Source organism: Mustela erminea, chromosome 10 (assembly GCF_009829155.1).
Source record: "Mustela erminea isolate mMusErm1 chromosome 10, mMusErm1.Pri, whole genome shotgun sequence".
Classification (NCBI taxonomy): domain Eukaryota; kingdom Metazoa; phylum Chordata; class Mammalia; order Carnivora; family Mustelidae; genus Mustela; species Mustela erminea.
Window position 1 is genome coordinate 79653338 of NC_045623.1, and position 21520 is coordinate 79674857.

The 21520-nt window shown below is 43.8% G+C and overlaps 1 protein-coding gene across 1 annotated transcript in view; it reads right to left on the bottom strand.

Moving 5' to 3' along the window:
* The window catches only part of MACF1 (microtubule actin crosslinking factor 1), a 339095-nt gene that overhangs the window by 49720 nt on the left and 267855 nt on the right, over positions 1-21520 (bottom strand). Inside the window, 3 exon segments of the mRNA XM_032302100.1 lie at positions 3632-3798; positions 4432-4602; positions 4798-4959. Of these exon segments, the coding sequence (XP_032157991.1) occupies positions 3632-3798; positions 4432-4602; positions 4798-4959 (500 nt within the window).

Below are 21520 nucleotides of genomic sequence, written 5' to 3' on the forward strand. Positions count from 1 at the left end.
GGATGTAGCACATGCATCATCTAAAGGTGAAACCAAAATCAAGTTTTAACGGAGTCAAAAAAATTATCAGTTTTCATTTCTCTCTCCCTGTCACTGCTACCTTCACTGCTGAGTTAAGAAAAGCGAGCATGTGAGGAGCAAAGGCAGACTATGAACTAGAACTCCTTCATCATCTCCCTCATTCCAATGATTTCGAGCACCAGAACACAACTTTGAATCCAGATCTAAGGCAAAAAAAAATGACCTCAGACTAGCTGAATTTGCCAACACACATGGCAGTCAAAAGATTATAGACTTCACAGCTCACTTGGAATCTCAAATCTCATTTAATATAACATCCATACTAAATAAGCTTAGATTTCCAGTATCCTATAGATTAAAAATTACACAGGGGAGGGGGAGTCTGATAGGAATGTGAAAGATAAACAACTACAGAACTGGATTAGCACACAGATTAAAATATAAGGTCATAATTATGTCTTTGAATCATTAAGAACAGACTAAAGGCTGTGTCATTTGAAAAGGCCTGGAAGTATATGAGGCACTTTAGTTCAATAAACCTTTACTGAACAGGATGTGTGCCAGGTCCTATGCTGTGTACCCTGGACAAATTTATTTTCTTTATTTGAGAGAGAGCAAGAGAGTATAGGTGTGCATACGGGGCATGGGTGGGAGCTGCAGAGGCAGAGGGACAAGGAGAATCCGTGCTGAGCACAAAGTCTCATGTGGGGCTTGATCTCAGGATCCTGGATCACGACCTGAACTAAAATCAAGAGTCAGACATTTAACCAACTCAGCCACCCAGGCACCCGCAAATTTATTTTAATAAAAAATGATTTAAATATAAAGGCTTACCATTTTAATGATCTGGAAACCCAATTATGTTTAAATATAAAGAAAAATGTATTGCTAAATACTGTTTTAATTTCAATTTTTAAAAATAAACTTCTTGGTTTTTTTTAAAAGATTTTATTTATTTGAAAGAGAGAGAGAAAGAGCAGGTGCACAGTAAACAGATAGGCAGAGGGGGAGGGAGAGAGAGAATCCCAAGGAGACTCCCTGCTGCGCAGACAGCCCAAAGTGGGGCTTAATCCCACAACCCTGAGATCATGACCTGAGTTGAAATCAAGAGTTGGATGTTCAAGGGACTGAACCACACAGGTGCCCCAATTTTTATTATTACTAATTTTTTAATGTTGAAGAATATGAAGCTGCTCTATTTATTTTTTAAGTAAACTTTACACTCAATGTGGGGCTCAAACTGAAAATCCCGAGGTCAGGGGTCATATGCACTATTGACTGAGCCAGCCAAACGCCCCTCTAAATGCTTTTTTTTTTTTTAATTTGACATACAGAGATCACAAGTAGGCAGAGAGAGTCAAGCAGAGAGACAGGAGGAAGCAGGCTTCCTGCTGAGCACAGAGCCTGATGCAGGGCTCGATCCCAGGACCCTGAGATCATGACCTGAGCCAAAGGCAGAGGCTTAACACACTGAGCCACCCAGGCGCCCTGCTATTTTTTTTTATTAATTATTTTTATTAACATATAATGTATTATTTGCCCCAGGGGTACAGGTTTGTGAATTGTCAGGCTCTAAGTGCTATTTTTATTTTATTTTATTTATTTATTTTTTTTTAAAGATTTTATTTATTTGTTAGAGAGAGAGATACAGAGCGCAAGCACAGGCAGATAGAGTGGCAGGCTAGAGGCAGAGGGAGAAGCAGGCTCCCTGCCGAGCAAGGAGCCCGATGTGGGACTCCATCCCAGAACGCTGGGATCATGACCTGAGCCGAAGGCAGCCGCTTAACCAACTGAGCCACCCAGGCGTCCCTAAGTGCTATTTTTAAATGTCAATATGAACTGTGGAATAATCTGTTTGTGCAAGCCTTCAAAACACATCTTCAATTACTATAACTAAAGCACATAATCTTAAAAATTATATATATACGTACATATGTATATACGTGTGTGTGTGTGTGTGTGTGTGTGTGTGTGTGTGTGTGTGTATAATGAAAAAAAATTATCCCTGATTTTTGTGTCTTTCTGACTTATCTCTGGATTTGGGAATGTGAAAGTTTAGAGATTAAGTACATAAAATAATGATAAAGGTAAAAATAAAGAATTACAGCAGTTAAGAGGAAGATGGAGGTATTCCATGCTTGGGGAACAAAGAAAACTTCATAGAAAAGGAAAAGATAAACACAGGTATTTCATGGAAGACGCAACACCATCAGGAAAGACACAGAATTAGGAAGTGACAGAAGATACTGAAGAATATGGCATACTTCACCTATAAAATAAGGAGTGAGAAGAGCAGAGACTAAGAAATGTAGATTAGGCCCAAATAGCTGAGGGCTTCCAATGTTGGGTTAAAGAGTTTAGATTTTATTTCATAGGCAACAGGGAGTCATTAAATTTCTGAGCAAGGCAAAGGGGAAGTCGGAGGGTTAAGTGGTAATTGAGTGATTAAGTGACTAATGATGAGTTAGTTTGGGGAACTACCTCAAGTAGACTAGCCCAAGTCAGGAACTGAGCGAGAATTAGAGAAATGAATGAACAGGGCAGACGCTATGGAAGTAAAATGGACAGAATTTAGCATTCTAATAGATGTGGGAACACAAAGGAGCAGGGGAGAAAGGATAAAAAATGGAGTTAAGTTTTGAAGCCTGGTAACTGGAAGGTTAATGGCACTATTAATGGAAATGGAGAAAGCAAAGAAAAAAAGCAGTACAATCTAGAAATAAAAATAAGCATAATTTAAAAAATTAGGTTGAGTTCTTTCATTTTTGTTTCTCCCACTAATATGGTCAACAATACTTTGCAACCCAGATAAGTAAGAAAACAAGCACACTGTGGGCCAGTGGAAATAAGGAGACTGAAGAGCTAGTCAGCTGACCACTGCCACTGGCTACCTAGAAAACTGAAAGAATCATAAATGATCATCTACACTACTCTCAGACAGATTTAACTAGCTAACATTTATTTTTAAAAACTGGGGACAATATAAGGTAAAAGACATTCAGGCGACATACTAAGCTTAAATAATGTTGGGTACATAGCTACAGAAGGAGAAAGCACTTCCTTGAAGGAGAAAAGTATGCCACCTGTCTTTTGGCCACTTACTGAAGATTGTTCATGCATCTCTTGAATGTCCATTTATTTAAGAGAATCACAGACTAGATCCTAGATGCAAAAACATCTAATATTGGGATAAGCAATCAGAAAAGAAACATGATAAATTTCAATTCCAAGTATCAAAAATATTACTTATAAATATGAAGGGGGAAAAAATCTGTCTCAAAAACTCAGAAAATAACTTGGCTGGATTGCAGGCGTCAGTGTCTGTCGGTTTGGAACCACGAATATATCTCAGCAGAACAAAAACACAGAGCAATGAGTCTTCCAGCTCTCAGAAATTCCTGGAGTAGCTGAGACTTATTTCCTGAGAGTGACTGTGATTATGAGGATCACCTCCAAAAACTTATTCTCCTTCAAGATAAAAGGCCATGACATACCTGCCCAAACACTCTATGACTCATCCAGGACCTTTTAGAGCACCTTAAGGATAGCAAGTCAAAAACTGGGCAAAACACGTTCTCTGACCCATTCCTCAAAACCCCTTTGGCCTTACCTGGCTGCTGCCTTACTGAGTAGTCCAGTCCACCTACTTTCAAGACCCTCCAACTGTCCAGTGATTTTCTCCCGATCAGCCAGCTCAGCTGACTGAGCTATTCTGCCTCCTTCCGCTTGAAGCATATCTACTGTGGCCTTCCGATCATCGAGGAGCCGCTGGAGCAACTAGAGCACATAATGTTTAAGGAGAATGAAGAGTAGTAACACAAGGTCACTTTACAATCTGAAATAAGGAAGAAAATACAAACAAACAAAAGATCCCCAAGCCCCATCCCACCAAATCCTAAACTGGATCGAGTAGTGGTGGCTTTTTTTCCAACCTGAGGCAAAAACACGAGAAGTGGCAAAGTTGCTACCCCTGGATGGACTTCTCATATGCTTACTTTGGTTTTTAAATGGAGGAGTGATGGTCACTGTGTGACTAACAGGGAACTTATTTTGAACCAGGAGAAAAATGCACTGAAATGGAAATTAAGCCAACAAAAAACATAGACAGAAACTTATTTACACATGATATACTGTGTTATTCAGAATACTGCTGACCCTAAAAACCTCATAAGACAGAGCTCTGAGTGAAAACACAAATGCAGACAACTGTTTGGTCCAGTATGTGCCACAGGAAGCTGGTTGATTAAGTAAGATGAGGCAAATCAGTTTTCATTTTTCTTTTCATGATCACACAAAGTAGGTCAGGATTCTCCTAAAACTCTGGAATATGCTCCTGAACTCTTAAGCACATGTGTTGTCTGCCACTCCCCACGGCTGTTTCCAGTTCACCCTCCCAACATTCTTGCTTACCTTCTGTTCTTGGATCTGTGCTTTCACCACTTTATACTCGGCAGATGGAGGCTTCTGATTGGCTATGAGCTCCTCAGTGTCGGCCAACCAGCTGAGCAACGGCTCCAAGGCATCTTGAAACTTCCCACAATGCAACAAAGCCTCCTGCAGTTGTGCAATCCTTTGTGCAACCTGTATCACAGATGTGGGGCCTCGTTAGGAGAAAGGAGAGAGCTTTTTAAATGATTGCCGCCCCCCCCCCCAACTCCAGACTGCAACTGCTAAATTTGTATTTGCATTCAGATTGCAGGGAAACCTCAGCTTGAGATGTGCCTTTTCTAAGCTCCCCATTCCCAGGGCACTAGTTACCCCCCACCGGCCACTCGCCTTTTTGTTCAGCGTGTTCCATCGAGCATTGATCTCCTCCATGTCATGTTCCAAACCCTGCACGTCACAGTTTTTCCCCGCACTCTGAATCAATCCCTGGCCGAGTCCATTCACCTGCTGTAGCTTCATTTGAAGGGGATCCACCTGTTCTTTCTGAAACATCTAGATAATTGCAAGTCAAAGATTTAATCTAAAGGCAGCAATCAGACCCTCTACACCACACAATGACTGGTCATTCTTGGGAGATTTATATTTAACAAAAGAGGGGCAAGAAAAAACAAGCCATCTGTACAGGGAACTATCAAAGAAACATGTGGTTTCATATTTCAGTACATCCTCCTACGGACAAGTAATTACAGAGAGTTATGGCACTACTTAGGTCTTTTAGCCAATGACTCGTGGTTGGTTGGTTTGTTTCTGCTTGCTTAATTTTTAATGCAAAAAGCTATAGGGAATAGAGAAGCATCAGTCTCAAGATACCATAAAAGTGTGATGTATACCAATCCTAAAAGGGAAGAATATCAAATGACCAGTATTTAAGATTAAAAATACCTTGGGGAACAGCTTTAACATACCACTGATACATGCAATGCTCTTCTTTGACTAGGAGCAATAACTCAATTAGCCAAAACATTATTAATGTTGTGAGAAATGCCAACCTCATAGTTTAATCCCCCTGTGGTCATTTAATTCCATTCTGGTCTAGGGCCACAGACCACACACCGCTAATAATCTTGGAGCAGTATTCCTGAGATTACAAAGGGAAATGGGCCAGTAATACTGGGAAATGTCCTCACCAACTTCAGACACATACTCTAAGATGCAGATATACATAAAGCATTCTTAAAATTATAATACTGAATATCTATGTTCATCATTAAACAATGGAATTTTAAAACAATGTGAAGGAGTGTAACAAACAATGCATGTTTCTTTCTACTGAAGTTCTTATGCTCCATTATGACTCAGAAAAGAAACAGAGTCAAAAGAAAATGATACTTTGACACATTAATAGTATTAAGGAAAAGAATGAAACAGATAATTATCTCAAAGATCAGACTTCTCTCAATTATTATGAGAGGATAAAATCAGCCACATTCCACACATTTTATAGATCCAATCTGGATCTACTGCCATTCTCTTTTCTTCTATAAAATGTTCTTTCAGTTTCAGTGACACAGGTGAGTCAACTAAAGCCAAAGAAGGACAAAAAATGGAAGAAAACAAAAATGTAAAAGAAAAACATAAACTCGGGTTAGGATTAATTTTGGTCTATATGAGACTACAGATTACACTTGGATTAGGAAACGGATTCTTGAGAGAATGGGCTATAGCTGGATAAGTGACTCACCAGGGAGGAAAAGCCCCAGGGAACACTGAAAAAGGAAGGTTTCAAAGGTAATTACCAGGGAGCTTCATTTTATACTATAATTTGATTACACCATATTTTGTTAGGCAACACTACAAGGCGGTTCAGCTAAAAATGACTGTTGCCCCAACAACATGATTCCCGGAAAAAGCAAGTGCTATGATTCCATTTTCTACTAAAGATGTTTTCACTGCAGGAAAATCAAAGCAGAGGGGGTAAAAAAAAACCAACTCCAATGTTTTAAGTTGCTTAGGTACAAAAAAAAACAACTCCAATGTTTTAAGTTGCTTAGGTACAACAAAATGGTGGTGGTGGTGGTGGTAGGGTGTGGGGATTGGAAAGGCAAAGAAAGAAAACCAAAGGTGAGGAGGGAAGACATCAAGTTCAAACTGAAGAGCCCACTTTTATCCAGTAAGCAAATCTTGTGTCATACTTAACATTTAAATTCCTTCTGTGCTGTCCAATATGAGGCTATTTAACTAAAATTCAGTTCCTCAACCACACTAAGCCACATTTTGTATGGTCAACAGCTGTATGTGGTTAAGTGCCTGTTGTACTGGGCAGTACAGATAGGGAATATCTCCATCTTGGCAAGAAACTCTACTGGCTAGTGATATACATGACACAGAAAAGTAAAATATATTCAAATAACTTAGTAATCTCTTTCATATAACAGAGGTAATTCTTTTAAAAAATCTGCATTTACTTTGTCAATGAACATTTCCTATGGAAGCATCAGAGATTCCTTCTTTTGTTCCCCAACCTCCATTCCATGGATTGAGTTGACAGGGAATGGGTATATGTCTCATCTTTTGTCCAGAAGTTTGAGAATCTATGATAGTACTTCTAAATAAACACTATCTAAATATTTACTTTGAACACAAGTGAACAGAATGTTATAGAAAGTACATTTGAAAACACTTGCTCCCTTCTCTCAACTCCCAAATAAAGCTGTTCTGCAAAATCAGTGCTTTCAGATGCATTAAAATTCCTACTCCTCAATATTTCAATGGGGCTGTGCCATGTTATTAACCAACCAGAGCTGGCAGACATTTCCCAGAGCAAAACACTACTAAAAATTATTCCAAGAGTGTAAGATGCAACTGGGACATAAAACAGAAAATTTCCCAAAGAGTTTTCTTTTTTTTTTTTTTAAAGATTTATTTATTATTTTCTTGTTTGACAGACAGAGATCACAAGGAGGCAGAGAGGCAGGCAGAGAGAGTGGGGAGCAGAGATCTTGAAGCAAGGCTCGATCCCAAGACCCTGAGATCATGACCTGAGCCAAATGCGGAGGCTTAACCCACTGAGCCAACCAGAAACCCCCTAAAGAACTTCTTCTTCAGGGCGCCTGGGTGGCTCAGTGGGTTAAACCTCCACTTTCGGCTCAGGTCATGATCGCAGGGTCCTGGGATCGAGTCCGCATCGGGCTCTCTGCTCAGCAGTGAGCCTGCTTCCCCCTCTCTCTCTGTCAAATGAATGAATAAAGTCTTAAAAAAAAAAAGAACTTTTTCTTTTCTTTTTTTTAAGATTTTATTTATTTGAGAGACGGTAAGAGAGAGAGCATGAAAGGGGAGAGGTCAGACTCCCTGTGGAGCTGGGAGCCCAATGTGGGACTCGATCCCAGGACTCCAGGATCATGACCTGGGCCGAAGGCAGTTGCCTAACCAACTGAGCCACCCAGGCACCCCTTAAAACACTTTAGTCTTTGGTAATACAACATTCTCCCAGTTTTCATCCTGCCTGATCCATTTTTATCTCCTTTGCTCTCTCCCTCCTCTTCTAGACCTCCAAATGTTCATCTTTGGGAAGTGGGGGTCAGGGGAAGACATCAGTCTTGGGTTCTCTTCTTGGCAATTCTATCTATTCCTGTGGCTTTAAATATTAACCATGATGTTTATGGTATGTGTTTGTGTATGTGTGTACAAATACATATGTGCGCATCTGTACATCCAAATATTTTCTTAATATTGCCATACAAATGAATCATGGGTACCTCAAAAACCTAACCATTCCACAACTGGACAGTACCTCCTCCTTTCCTCTTCCCCCAAACCTGTTCTTACCTAAATCAATAATTTACTACTGCTCCAATCCACTCAGTTGTACAAACTAGAACCTAGAAGCCAACCTTGAGAACTCCCTTTTCTTCTCCTTCTCTCCCTACATAAAGTCATTATCAGGTCTTATTGATTCTGCCTCCAAAATATATCTTGAGTCTAACCAACTGGTCTTCAAATCCACTGATGCCTCTCTAGTCCAAGCCACCTAGACAACTGCAATAACCTAGCAGCCTCGCTACTCTGTCCTTAATCCCTGTTAATGCACTCCACATATAGCAGCCAGTGTGATTTCTTCGTGTATGTGTGTTTGTTTTGATTTTTTTTTGCAAACCATTCAGTGTTTTCTCTATCTCATGCCGATCCCAAGACAAATTAATAAAATGTAAGTCAAAATAAACCTCAGATTTATAAACTCCAGCCAGTGTTGAGAATGTTTACTGTCTAGGTAGGGTGGTTTTCTCTATTGTTAGGCTGAGAGTAATGTTTTAAAAATGTAAATGAGGGGCGCCTGGGTGGCTCAGTTGGTTAAGTGGCTGCCTTTGGCTCAGGTCATGATCCCAGAGTCCTGCGATCAAGTCCCACATCAGGCTCCTTGCTCAGCAGGGAGCCTGCTCCTCCCTCTGCCTGCCTCTCCCCCTGCTTGTGCTCTATAAAATAAATAAATAAAACCTTCTAAAAATATAAATTAAAAAAAATAAAAATGTAAATGAAATCATTAAAATCCTTCTTTCTTTCTTGGTTTTGACTCAGGTCGTGATCTCATGATCATAGGATTGAGCCCTGTGTGGGGCTCCACAAACAGCATGGTGTGTGCTTGAGATTCTCTCTCCCTCTGAAATAAATAAATCTTTAAAAAAAAAAAAAAGTCACATGGTCTTCTGAGCCAGCCAGGTGCTCCTATATTTGTGTCCTCTTTGCTTAATATCTGCCTCTGCTAATACAATGTAAGTTCCACAAGGGAAAGGACTATGCCAATCTTATTCACTGCAGGAGCCCCAATACCTGGCACAGAATAGGTATGCAATAACTATTTATCCAGTGAATGAATGAATACTTTTATAGAAATGGTATTAGGCAAGGCAAACAAATTTAGGAAGGTTCTGCTGATCAGTTGAGCATTCAAACACTGAGCTAAGATTGTAGGGCTCCCCAATTTTTGCTTTAAAAGACTTTCTTATAAATTTTGAATTTTATAGAACCCCTAATTTTATACAAAAGATTTTTTGTCTTCCGTTGAACTAGTGTCTGGAAATAAGACTGAGGAAGTCTGCAAAGAGAAGAGGGTTTAAATAACCACAGATTGTTCTCTCAGTGGGCCTAGGATCCCACTAAAGGGATAGCAGATTAAGTTCTAGCATTTTGGTTCTTCTATCAATTGCTCACTAATGCTATTAGAAAATTTATATCAGGCCGCCTGGGTGGCCCAGTCGGTTAAGTGGCTGCCTTTGGCTCAGGCCATGATCCCAGGGTCCTGGGATGGTGCCCCTGTCCCCAGTGTCCAGGTTCCCTGCTCAGCAGGGAGTCCGCTTCTCCCTCTGCCCACTCCACTCCATGTGCTTGTGAGCAAGTGCATGTGCTCTCTCTCTAATAAAATCTTGAAAAAAAGAGAAAATTTATATCTATTTTAATCATGTATACATGTGTGTATTTGCATATATGCACAGACACACAAAATCTAAATTGCATTTCAGGTATGATCACTTGCTGAGTTCTAAGTGTTTATGTATTAAAACAACAGCTTCAGTTGCCTCTAGGAACCCTCTGGGAATAAATGAAATCCATACAGCTCTCATCTTGGAAAAACTTTTTCTCTCAATAATATTTCACCAGTTTAGCAAAATCTGTACACTCATGTTACCTCTATAATGATACATATTTTGTTTCAATAAATATTTCCAAAATAGCCTCTCTACATTCTTATTGGTTAACGTCCTGGCTGTGGCAATGTCTTAGATTTCTTTTTTTGTCCACAAATGCAGACATTAGCTTACCTCCAGATATTCCATAATGTAACCACACTTCAAAGATGATGGACAACCCTGCAACCCGCCACTGCCTTCTCCTGCCATTTTATCAGGTAGTATTTCATAAAATGATTACCTCCTATAGCTGAAGGGATCCTCAGAAATTACCTAGCGCCATTTATTAATTTTATAGATGAAGAAACAGATCTGAGACTGATATTAGGGATTCCTCTGAATTTTTTCTTTATGCAGATTTGATAAGCTCCTTACAAATTTAATCCCTATATTTCATTGATTATGCTGCAGGCTTTATACTAAAAATGTTCTGTATAATCAAAAATGGCTGTGACTTCTGGGATCCCAGTGTCACTCCCAAGTTCAGTAAGACTCAGAAAATGGAATCATTCCCCAATCTGAAAGGTGATACATTATAGCTTGATGGGATGCTACATTACAAAATATCAAAATATTGGTGAATATCTGGTGAAGCCCAAGGTGACACCACCACCACCACCACTCAGCTGTAGGACCTACAGCTAAGTTGGAAGATTGTGGCCTGTAATCAAAATGACTTTTCATTGCTGGTAGCTGCAGGTTTAACTGGTGCTCTAGCCAAGAAGGCTTCCCAGAAAGGCTCTGGCATGAGGTGGATGTGAGAACCCATCTCTCTGTAGCAACCACAGATATTCAGGAGACTGATACGCACTCCATCAGTCAACACTGAATGCATACCACAAGGAAGGCACTGTTATGGGCCTTAGGGATGGTATAAAATCAAAACCACCTCTGTACTCAGTAATCCCCGACTGTATTAGATGAAACTTCTACCAGCTTCATTCCCTATCACTGACCAAATGACACTGGGGCAGTGAACTGTAGAAAGTAGCCAATCTTAAATGTCTTTGACTAGGAGTGCTCAAGGATGTGAACACTGTTCCCATCAGTTTCCTAACACATTCCATTCTCTAACATTAAGAATCTCAGAATCTTGGAGTTACGAGAGAGGCAGGAGGACATTTAATCTAATTTCCTTATTATATGGATTAGGAAACGAGAGGTCCAGGAAAAAAAGAGTGACTTGCTTCAGGATACTACGTTTGACGAGATGGCTAAAATCTCTTTTCATAAACATTATTATACCTTATTCTGGCTTTAAGAAACACACATTTGTATTAAAAAGCTGCTATTCATACTTCTAGATATTGCTTTCGCCCAGCCTGTTCTTATGAATTCTTTCAACTAACCAACACAGCTCTGTGGAAGAGAAATGGAGAGAGTATCGATAGTGACTGAAATCTTACACACTTGGTGTTTTCCATGGGTTATTTCATTATCCTCACAGGATTTTGCCTTAATAAATTAACAAACTGGAGATTCAGGACATCTAACTAACTGGCCAAGTGCAAAGAAGTATCCCAGTTCTCTCTCTGAGACCCTACCTCAGTGCTGACATCACCTATTAAAGAGCAGATTTAGGACAGAACATGGTCACTGCCATTTTCAAAAGCAGAATCACCCTTTCCTGATAATAACCTTTTCCAAAATGTAAACCAACAACTATTTACATCCCTGTTTTCTTTGGGCTTGGCTTATCACCGAACAAAAAAAAAAAAAAAAAAAAAGAGTACGAATTGTAAAGTTTTTCACCAAATAAGACATATTTTCCCCATAATTGCAATAGAAAGACCAGAAAAGCCCAGTGCCCCAAAGAGAACCAAAGAAAGGACTGTCTGTGTCCTTTTTGATCACTGTTAAGTCAGAGAGAACTTGCAAATATCACTTTACTCCCCAGATCCTTTCCCAACGAAATGAGCAACAATTACCTCATTTGAATTTAATCCATCAGTTGTAGCCAGAGGCACTTTCCCATGCAGCACTGTGCCAGTCACCTCTTTTATTCCAAATCCTGGGGAATCAAGGTCCTCCTTGATCCACATATTAGTGGGGGAAGCCTCCTCTAGAACAGGAGTTCCTTCTTCTGAGATAGGCACTGAATCAGTGTGGGCAGTATCTCCCAGGAAGGGTACATCAGCAGGGAACACTTCCTCCATAGCAGGCACTCTATCAGCTGGGGCGATAGGTTTCTCCGGGGTGTGTGCTCTAACAGCTGGGGCTGTAGGCTCCTCTGGGGTGGGCTCTCTAACAGCTGTGGGGATAGGCTCCTCTGGGGTGGGTGCTCTAAGAGCTGGGGGGATAGGCTCCTCCGGGGTGTGTGCTCTAACAGCTGGGGGCATAGGCTCCTCTGAGGTGTGTGCTCTAACAGCTGGGGCTGCAGGCTCCTCTGGGGTGGGCACTCTAACAGCTGGGGGGATAGGCTCCTCTGGGGTGGGCTCTCTAACACCTGGGGCTGTAGGGTCCTCTGGGGTGGGTGCTCTAACAGCTGGGGGGATAGGCTCCTCCGGGGTGGGTGCTCTAACAGCTGGGGGCATAGGCTCCTCCAGGGTGGGCACCGCAGCAGCTGGGGTTACAGATCCCTCTGGGATGTCATCCCTTGTGGTGGGCCCTGCAGCAGCTGAAGCAGTCCCCCCTGGGGAGGGCTCTGCAACAGCTGCTGCATCCTCCTCCATGATGGCCACTGCAGCAACTGCAACAGTCCCTTCAGAAGCAGGCACTGCAACAGCTGGGGCAGCAGCCAGGATAGCCTTCTCTCCAGCGACCACTGAAGCAACTGGGACATGTGCCTCGATGGCGGCCACCGAAGCAACTGGTACGTCTGCCTCTGGGAAAGGCACTGCAGCAGCTACAGCAGCTCTCTCTGGGACAGGTGCTGCAGCAACCGGGACGTCCTCCTCTGGGACAAGCACTGCAGCATCTAGGGCATCTTCCGTAGTGGGCACTGCAGCAGCTGCAGCAGGCTTTTGTGGGAGGGTTATCCATCCCTCCAAAGCTGGTTCCGTACTACTAGCCTTGGTAACTTGTTCCTCCAGAAGAATACTCAGTAATGATTCTGTATCTCTCATTTCTGTCTCCTCGCCCTCCAATGACGTCACATCCAGTGTGGGCTCTGTATCGTTTATAACTTCCACTCCATCTCTGCTATGTCTCTGTCCACCAAGCAGCAGGGGCAAATTCAGAGTATCTGACTCTGCGGACTTCCTCTGGAGATCCTGGAAGATCTGCTCTGGGAAGGCTCTGTGAAAATGCGCTGGGGCTTGGTGCTCCAAAAGCTTGGCAGGGTAACCCAGCTCTTGGCCCTCCCCATCCTCATCACAAACTTTCTCCTTGGACAATTCACAAGCATCCACATTTCCCAAGGAAGTCAGAATGTTAGTTTCTTGATTAATAGCTCCTGTCTCACTTTCCAAGTGAATCTCATCTGTTAGTAAATGTGAATCACATGAGAACACCTCTACTTCAGGTCCTGAGGTAACATCTGTTAGTTCATAGCTAAAAGCAAAACTGAGGGGGACCCTCCTGACACACTCTTCAACATTCCCCTCAGAGTGACTGCAGTCTACCTGGGACAAACTGCCATTTTCTTTGGCCAGCTCAGCTACAAAGCCTGGTAAGTCATCTTCCTGGGAAGCCCTGTGATCAGAGTTGGGCTGTCCTCCTGGGTCCAGCTTTTCCAGCGACTCCAGATCAGCTGGGTGTCTGAACTTAAATTCCCCTGCAGTCTCGGGGCTAGAAGGCACTTTTTCACGCTCCTCCTCACTAACCATGGAAGTGTCTCCTCTCCTGGTGTCAGAGTAGACAATAAGTTCCACAGCATTAGGCACCTGAGAAGAATCCAGGGCATTAAAATATTCACAATCCAGTCCAGTATCAGAGTCTTTTACCCTTACATTTAAAAGGCCTAAGTGTTCTTCTCCTAAGGCAGCCCCTGGAAAATGACTAATTACAAGTGCATTTTCTGCATCCTGGGATGGGGCCAGCCCTTCAGAAGAGGCTTGACTCTCCAGCTCAGCTAGAGGAGTTACTCCTTCTGCACATAAACACTCCTTTTCAAGTTCGAGAAACATCTGCACCGAATCTGTGTCAGAGAGCTGCTCTGAATCAACAGGACCAATAGTACATTCTAGGTCGGAAACCAGACCCTCCAGCCCCTGAACAGTTCTGCTTGTCAGCTCCCCTACAGCACTCGCCCCTGTGAGAACACAACTGTAACCCAAAGGTGTATCTTCGAGAACAGAAGCTGAATGGTTCTTAGCTGACTGTGGATCATCAGACCAACAAATCTGACCAAGAGCTAGGTGGTCAAAAGTTCTCAAGACAGCAGCTGAGCAATCTGCCCCATCCTCTGCCACTGCTACAGTGTTTGCTTGTTCCCTTTCTTCAAAAATATCAGCCAGGCTGTTCTTTTTCTCATCTGCCGTTAGAAAAATCTTTCCTCTTTCTGACAGTTTCTCTTCCTCCCACTCCTCTTCAGCCTCCATCATGATCCATCGCTCATCCTCCTCAAACTTTAGCTCAGACTCTGTTTTCTCTCTCAGGCTGGGAGTTATGAGAACATGCAATTCTGGATCCAGCAGCTCTTCACTCAGGCAAGGGGAGAGAGGTGGCATTTCCACAGTGCAGGCTGCGTCCCCAAGGGGGTGCTGCTTCTCGCTGAAGCCTCCCTTAGCTAAACTTTTCATGGCTCTGGGCCAGGTTGCACTTGAGAATCTGTGTTCCTGCATTACATCTGTGTTACCACTTGCTGCTGCAGCTTCTGATTCTAGAGGCTGGAATTCACAAGGAGAGCGCTCACTGTGTGGCTGCGATCTGAAGTCCTGGCACTCGCCGCTTAAATTTTTCACATCCTGCGCTTCTGGAATATCTATGGATTTGGACACATGCTCCAGAGTTACTGACCCTGACTGACGTTCCCGGTGGTCCAAATGACCAGAACTTTCTGTTAATGCAGAACTGGATTCCTTCTTCTCTTGCAAGGAAGGATTTGAAGCACCAGCTTCTGAAACCTCACTGAGAGAAGCTTCTATCCTTTCTGCAAATTCTGGGAAATTGGGTGGCATGAAGGACTTCCACGATCTCCTGTTAACATTGTCTTTGCGTTCTGCATTTGGTCGCCTTCTGGGTGGCACAGGTGCTGACTTCTGTACATCACTGCTTAACTTTAGTGCATCAAATATTATTCTCTCATCTAGCTTTTTGCCTTCTGGGGCTCTAGATTCAAAAACATTAGATGCTGCTCCTAATGTACCATTGCTGGATATAGTACTTCCTTCCATCTTTTCCATGGTGCTTTTTGATGTCTGGTTGAGCTTTGACCCCTGGTCAATTTGTTCATTTATCCTCATTGTATCATATATAGATCGCTGTGGAACATAACAATCTTCTATATAGCCATCCTCTTCCTCTCCTTTCCCCAGGCAGGTGGGGTTCTGCCTTAAACAGTCTGGCCTGCTGAGTGGCTTACCCATACTTTTTCAATCAAGATGAAACATCAACCTTTTAAAAGTTTTTCACCGGTTACCCAAAAATGCATTCTGCATAAGTTAAAAATCCTTTTACATGTTCACAACTGGGGACCACCAACTGGATCTGCCCTCCAGAAAATTCTGTAAGTCCAACTCTGAAACCATACTGGGAGGAGCTCTAAGAGAAACAGCTTTTTCCTCACAGGCTAACAGTCTCATAGCTGCAGACAGTTAAGTGGTATAATTTAGTCAACAACCATAAAATAATTCCTTGTATGGCTTCTTTTGAGTATGTGTCTTTTAAGAGCACTGCTCTAATTCAGTCAGTAAAAAACAACAAAAAACCCCATTTGATATTGACAAGTCTTATTCAGTATCTAGTTCGACTCACTTCTCACCCAGAGTTGGAAGAAGCGTTATACCAATTGTGTCCTTTAATAACAATGGCACAGCCTCCTCAGTCTTCAAGTATAGCCCAAGCTCCTAAGAATTCCTTTCATTTTATCCTCAGTTCCAGTTCTGGAGAGTCCAGCTGGTCTGAATTAGCCATTCGTCCTCCCTAGTTCGGGTGTTTGCATTTGAACTGGGCTGGTCGGCGGATATTCCTGCAACTTTAAACACAGGAAGTCCTTCATTCGGGGCCAGCTTGGGGCTTCCTGTCTCCAAAACATCATGGCATTGTTGTGGCTCCCAGAAGAGCCCTGCGCTGTGACCGCAAAACAAGGCAGTGGAGCCCCGCGCCGGGCCTTCGAGAGGCCGGCAGGCTGCAGCAGCGGCCGAGGGCCGGTCCAAGGGCTCGCTCAGCGCGGCCCACTCCCCCGCGCCATGCCGCGCGCCCCGAGGGCCAGGGATGCCTCACCGCAGGCTGGCAGGTGGCTCCGGGCCGCGCCGGCCTCCAGTCCCGCGCTCAGGAAGTTAGTTTGTCCCTCCGGCAGCTGAGTCCCGCGTGCTGTGGGCGCCGCCTCCCCCGCCGCCGCCAGTCCCCGGCCCGCAGCCGCCGCGCCGTGGGCTGCATGTCAAGCAGCCGCCTCTATTCTCCGCCACCGCCGGCCCCACGGCCCCGCCGTCCTCCCCGCCCGCAGCTGTCACGGTCCCGGCATGCAAACTTCTGGCTGGGAACAAAAGGCTCCGCTCGGGCCGGGCGGGGACGAGCCCTCCTCCCTCGCACAGAGCGGCCCACTCGCCCGCCGCTCGCTGCAAGTGCTAGGCTGGCGGGCGGCTCTCCTCCCCCTTCCCCGCGCCGCGCCACCGCGCCGCCCCGCCCGGGCAGCCCCCCTGGAAGCCCGGGAGCGCAACGCGGAGAGCCAAGGGAGGAGGGCGGAGGCGGAGCCGTGGCGGGGGCAGGGAAAAGGAGCTACCCGAGCCGAGAGGGAGGGGGCGGCGGAGAGGATTGGCGGCCGAGGCGGCAGGGGCGGAGCTTCCGCGCGGTTCGAGACCAGGGAGCCCGGGCACCACCCGCTCGGCTCACCAAGCCCACGCCCACCGCGCCCCAGGGCCCGAGGGAGAGCCCCGCCCCCCGAGAAGGCGCCAGGAGGGGGGCGGTACCCGCGCCCGGCTCCGCCGCGCCGCGCAAATCCCCTGACAAAGGAAAGCCCCGCCCTCCTCCCTCCGGCCCGACCCCCTGCCGCCCCCGCCGCGTCCGGGCCCGCCGGGCTCTGAGCCCAGCCCAAGGGCGAGCGAACCCAGAGGGGCGCCCCCGCCTCCCCACAGCTAGCGGGTTCTGGCAGGGGCTGTTCGGGGCCCATCTGCCGGCTGGGTCGCGCCGGCTGCGGCGGGCCGCACGCATGGCTCTCGGCTCCAGCTCTACCACCAAAGGCTGTCTTAGTCCCTCCAATGTCACCTTTAGCGCGCCCCTTCCGCGCCAAGAACACTCTACCCTTAAATTCGGCACTTTCCTGGTGTCCGAAGGCATTCTGTGAGGCCAAGTTATTGGGTGAACTCTAGGCACCTTCTCTTTTTCCTTTCTCCCGTACATCAGGTCTTGGTCCATCCTCCCACCAGAATCTCTGCTTGCAGACTTTAGATTTAGAGGTGGCAATGGTCGAGGAAGGGGGGCGGGGAGGTGGAGACGCCAGCAGCAGAGACCCACGCCCTAACACCTGGGCTGCTTTATTGCGGCTCACTTCCAAGGAAACCTGAGCCTCCCTGGAGCCAGCTCAAAAGTATGCGTCTGTATTTCAAGTCTCAAAAAGGAAAATACGAGAGAAAAGTGGTCCATATTCCCGGCCACAGCTTCTTGGCTTTTAAGAAAGCCATCTAATCACCTGGTGACTGTTAAACCAGGAAAGTACAAAGGGCAACCCAGGAAACTGTCCAACAGAGGCAGCTGCATTTCTGAAGGCGTGCAATACTCTGCTCCCTTTGTGATGGTCATTTTCTGATTTTATGAAGGAAAAGCAACAAAGTCTACTAAAATTTCTGAATCTCTTTTGAACTTATGTGGTCAATATAGATGATTAAACTTACGTAAAAGTTATTTCTATCCTTTACACAAACAGTGAGTAAAGCCAATAGCTGGCATATGAAGATCCGGCAGTGAACCTCTGAGCTGAGCCTTAGGCTTTACTCAGAGAGCCAGAGAGGTCCTTGGCAAAAATGAGGTGTGGGCTGAAGCCTATTATCAGAATTAAGCAACTAAAGGGGTGCCTGCCTGGCTCAGTCGTAGAGCATGTCTGCCACTCTTGATCTCGGGGTCATGAGCTCTTAAAAAAAAAAAAAAAAAGAATTAAGCAAATTAAAAAAGACTGCACTGGCAAAATGTGTTATACTCCACTTCTTCAAAAGAGACTGCTGGTCAATTCTGCCCTGTCAAAACCAAAAGACTATCTCCTCATCTGTAAACTGAAGGGGAAAGGGATAGACTAAATTGTGTCTTGATAGCCTTTCTTTTTCTTTAGTTCTAAAAGTTTTAAAGAAGCCATACCAGAATCCTGAGTCTTCCTGGTCCTATACTGTAAGACACTAGAAACCCTGTCCCCTGAAGAACAAACAAGAGAAAGAACCAAGAATTCTTGACCTACAGAAAGTTCCAGGCAATGTGATCAATGTGAAGTATCTGAAGGGCTGGGATGTGGGAGGAAGGAGGCTTGTACTGGATGTCTCCTTAAGCTGGCGCACTAAGATCCAAGGGCGGATTTGAAACCAACAAAAAGCCTTCTCACAGCTATTCAAAGAATAAAGTGTCCCCTAAAATGATGACTTTCCTGACCCTTGAGGTGTTTGAGCAGAAATCCATTACAATCATTTGGCAAGGATTTGGAGAAACAAATCTTCTATCAGTTTGTCAGGGTGAATTTTAAGGTTCCTACTCACGCTGACACACTGTGATCCTAAGGGGTATGATCAGCCTATAGATCTGATACTTAACACTTCAGGGATTCTGGGTCTTAATTTTCCTTTAATTATTCAGTACAACTGGAAAAACCCAGGGAAGGCAAGATTAATTTCACTAGCAAGTCTCCCTGGCCAAATACACTCACTTAAGTGTTCAGATATCATAACAGACTGTTTAGTGTGCCAGGGCCCCTCTGGTTGGAAGAATCTGAGGAATTCTGGCTCTCGACTAGGGTGGGTGGTTATTCCATTATAAAGAATGATCTTGATGTGGAATCACAAACTTCATGGCCAGAAATTCCTTTCCTGTTTCCTCACCCAGTCAGGTGCCAACCAATTCAGTCTTCTTAAGCCCTCCCCATATCTATCTATTTACCTTATTCTCACTATTCTGGCCAAATGCTCTATATTGTGATATAAATAAACAGAGCATTTTAACAATTATGAAGTTCAAATTCAAAGTATTTATTGGCTTAAGTTCTACTCTCTGACTATAAAGTGTTAAGAGATTTATTATAGAGAAATCTCTCAAAGTTCAAACACACTCTATAGAAAGGATTACATAAAGTTGCCCAATTCTCTCCCCCACCACAAAAAAAAGAAGCCAGAGAGTGCTATCTGAGTGCACTGCTCCTTTTTTTATCATCAGTATGTGTTTAGGAAGAAATCAGGAGAGGAAGCACAGGGCTCTTTCCTCCACGTCTTTTTTTTTTTTTTTTTTTTTAAATCTGTTCATGAGTTTCTCTTTAGTTTTGGTATGTGGAACTCTGCCAATAGCCATCTCAGTGACTGAAATAAATACCTGATATAGCTTTCAGCCTCTTGTTACCCTGATAGCTCCAACAAAAAAAGCATCTGTTCATTTCACATGCTGTGTGTAAACTTTTTAAAAGACAAGTACAGGGAGCTCCAGAGAACCTCTTTGAATGCTTCCCCCACTCCTGTAACCACAAATATAAGTGCTGAAGCCAAATTTCAAATTAGTTTCCAGTTAGTTGATTACAAAGTTCAAAGAATTCTCTACTTAGAGATTCATAAGAACGAAATTTGGTGTTGGATTTTCTTTCAGTGAACTTAGAAGAAAGAACAATCCTGGTCCTTCCTGCTGTCTTCTTAATTAAAGACAGCTGGGTAGAGTCTCCTCACACCCTAACACAGCTCCCTCTCCAAGTTTTGAACCCGACATTTTGCCTTTGCGCCTATGCTCCAGTCATAAACCACCAGCTTCCTAGGACAACCTGGAGACCCCAGGTCCACACTTCCCCAGATTCTTTAATGCCTCTTCATGCAACCCTCTCTCTTGGAGGATTTGTTCTGATTAGAGGAGGATACAGAAGACTGGTTACATCTTGCACATTTTAAATCTACAAAATGCCTTTCATCTTAGGCTCGCTAGACTTTACAAGCATTTATTTAGTGGCAAGTGGAAACGCCACAGTATTAGTCTGTACCTGTTGGGCATCAGTAACTACCATCCTAAGGTGTTTTTATTACATAAAGATGGCTATGGAGTGGCTCATTAAGCAATACAACATGATGTGAAGCTTCTTTTAAATGGGATACTAAGGATTTTGATGCTCTGTGAGCTCACATGTGTTTCCAAACCCATGAGAAAACTTTCCACACACTCTGCAGGAACTCTCATGACCCCTGTAAGCCCTTTCCTGCTTGCAGACTTTCCAAAAAACAGTGTATTAATCCCTCTTTTAGCCACTCACCAAGATAGTAATGACAAAAGCACCGGGCCCTGTGAATTAGAAAAGACTGGACAGAAGAGTAGAGGGAAGGAAGGCAGGGGGAATCAGGGAAGGCTTTATGGAGGGAATTACATTTACTCACTGGGATATGGATATGTAGAGATGGTAAAGACAAGATTTCTAAGTGAAAGGTCAGAGGCAGGGAGCCTACAGAAGCAAATTCAAAGTCAGCATGGCTTACATACAGTGAGTAGAAAAGGGAAAAATGAGAGGTCAAAATGGTAAGTAGCTTAAGGCCAGTTCACCAAGGCCCTTGAATGCCAAGCATGAATTTATGCTTCTTTATTCAGAAAACCATTATGACATTGAAATTTACTTATTTAAACTTACCAGGGACTCATGAGAGTTACTGAGTGGTGCGATGAACGTCTCCCAATAGTTTGGGAGTGCTCATTAAACTGCCATTTAATATATGTGATCTCATTTTAAAAATCCAAATTCTTAAATTAAAAATAAAGCTTGAGGTGGTAAATTTACTTGTCTAAAGTAGCACAGCTAGTGAAAATCCAGGCTCTTAAGATTTGAGCTTATGTTTGATGATACTGCATTGGTTTCTGTACAGAATAAGCTTAGATGGGGAAGATTGAAGGTGGAGCAATCAGGAGGACTTTGCAGTTCAGTCAAGAGGTACCAAAAGCCTGAACTCATGAAAATGAGGAAGGGAGCTGTGAAGGAAATCACAGAAACAGAATATTTGGACTTCAAAGCTGACCAGACAGAAGGCAGAGGTTAAGGGGAAAAAAAACAATGCTATCGCATTACTCTTGTATTCCTGAGGGCATAATTGTCCTATAAAACAGCAGTAGAGGGGAAGAAACAATTTGAAAATGTAAACATTCAATTTAGAGTATACTGAATGTGAAGTACTCAAAGACAA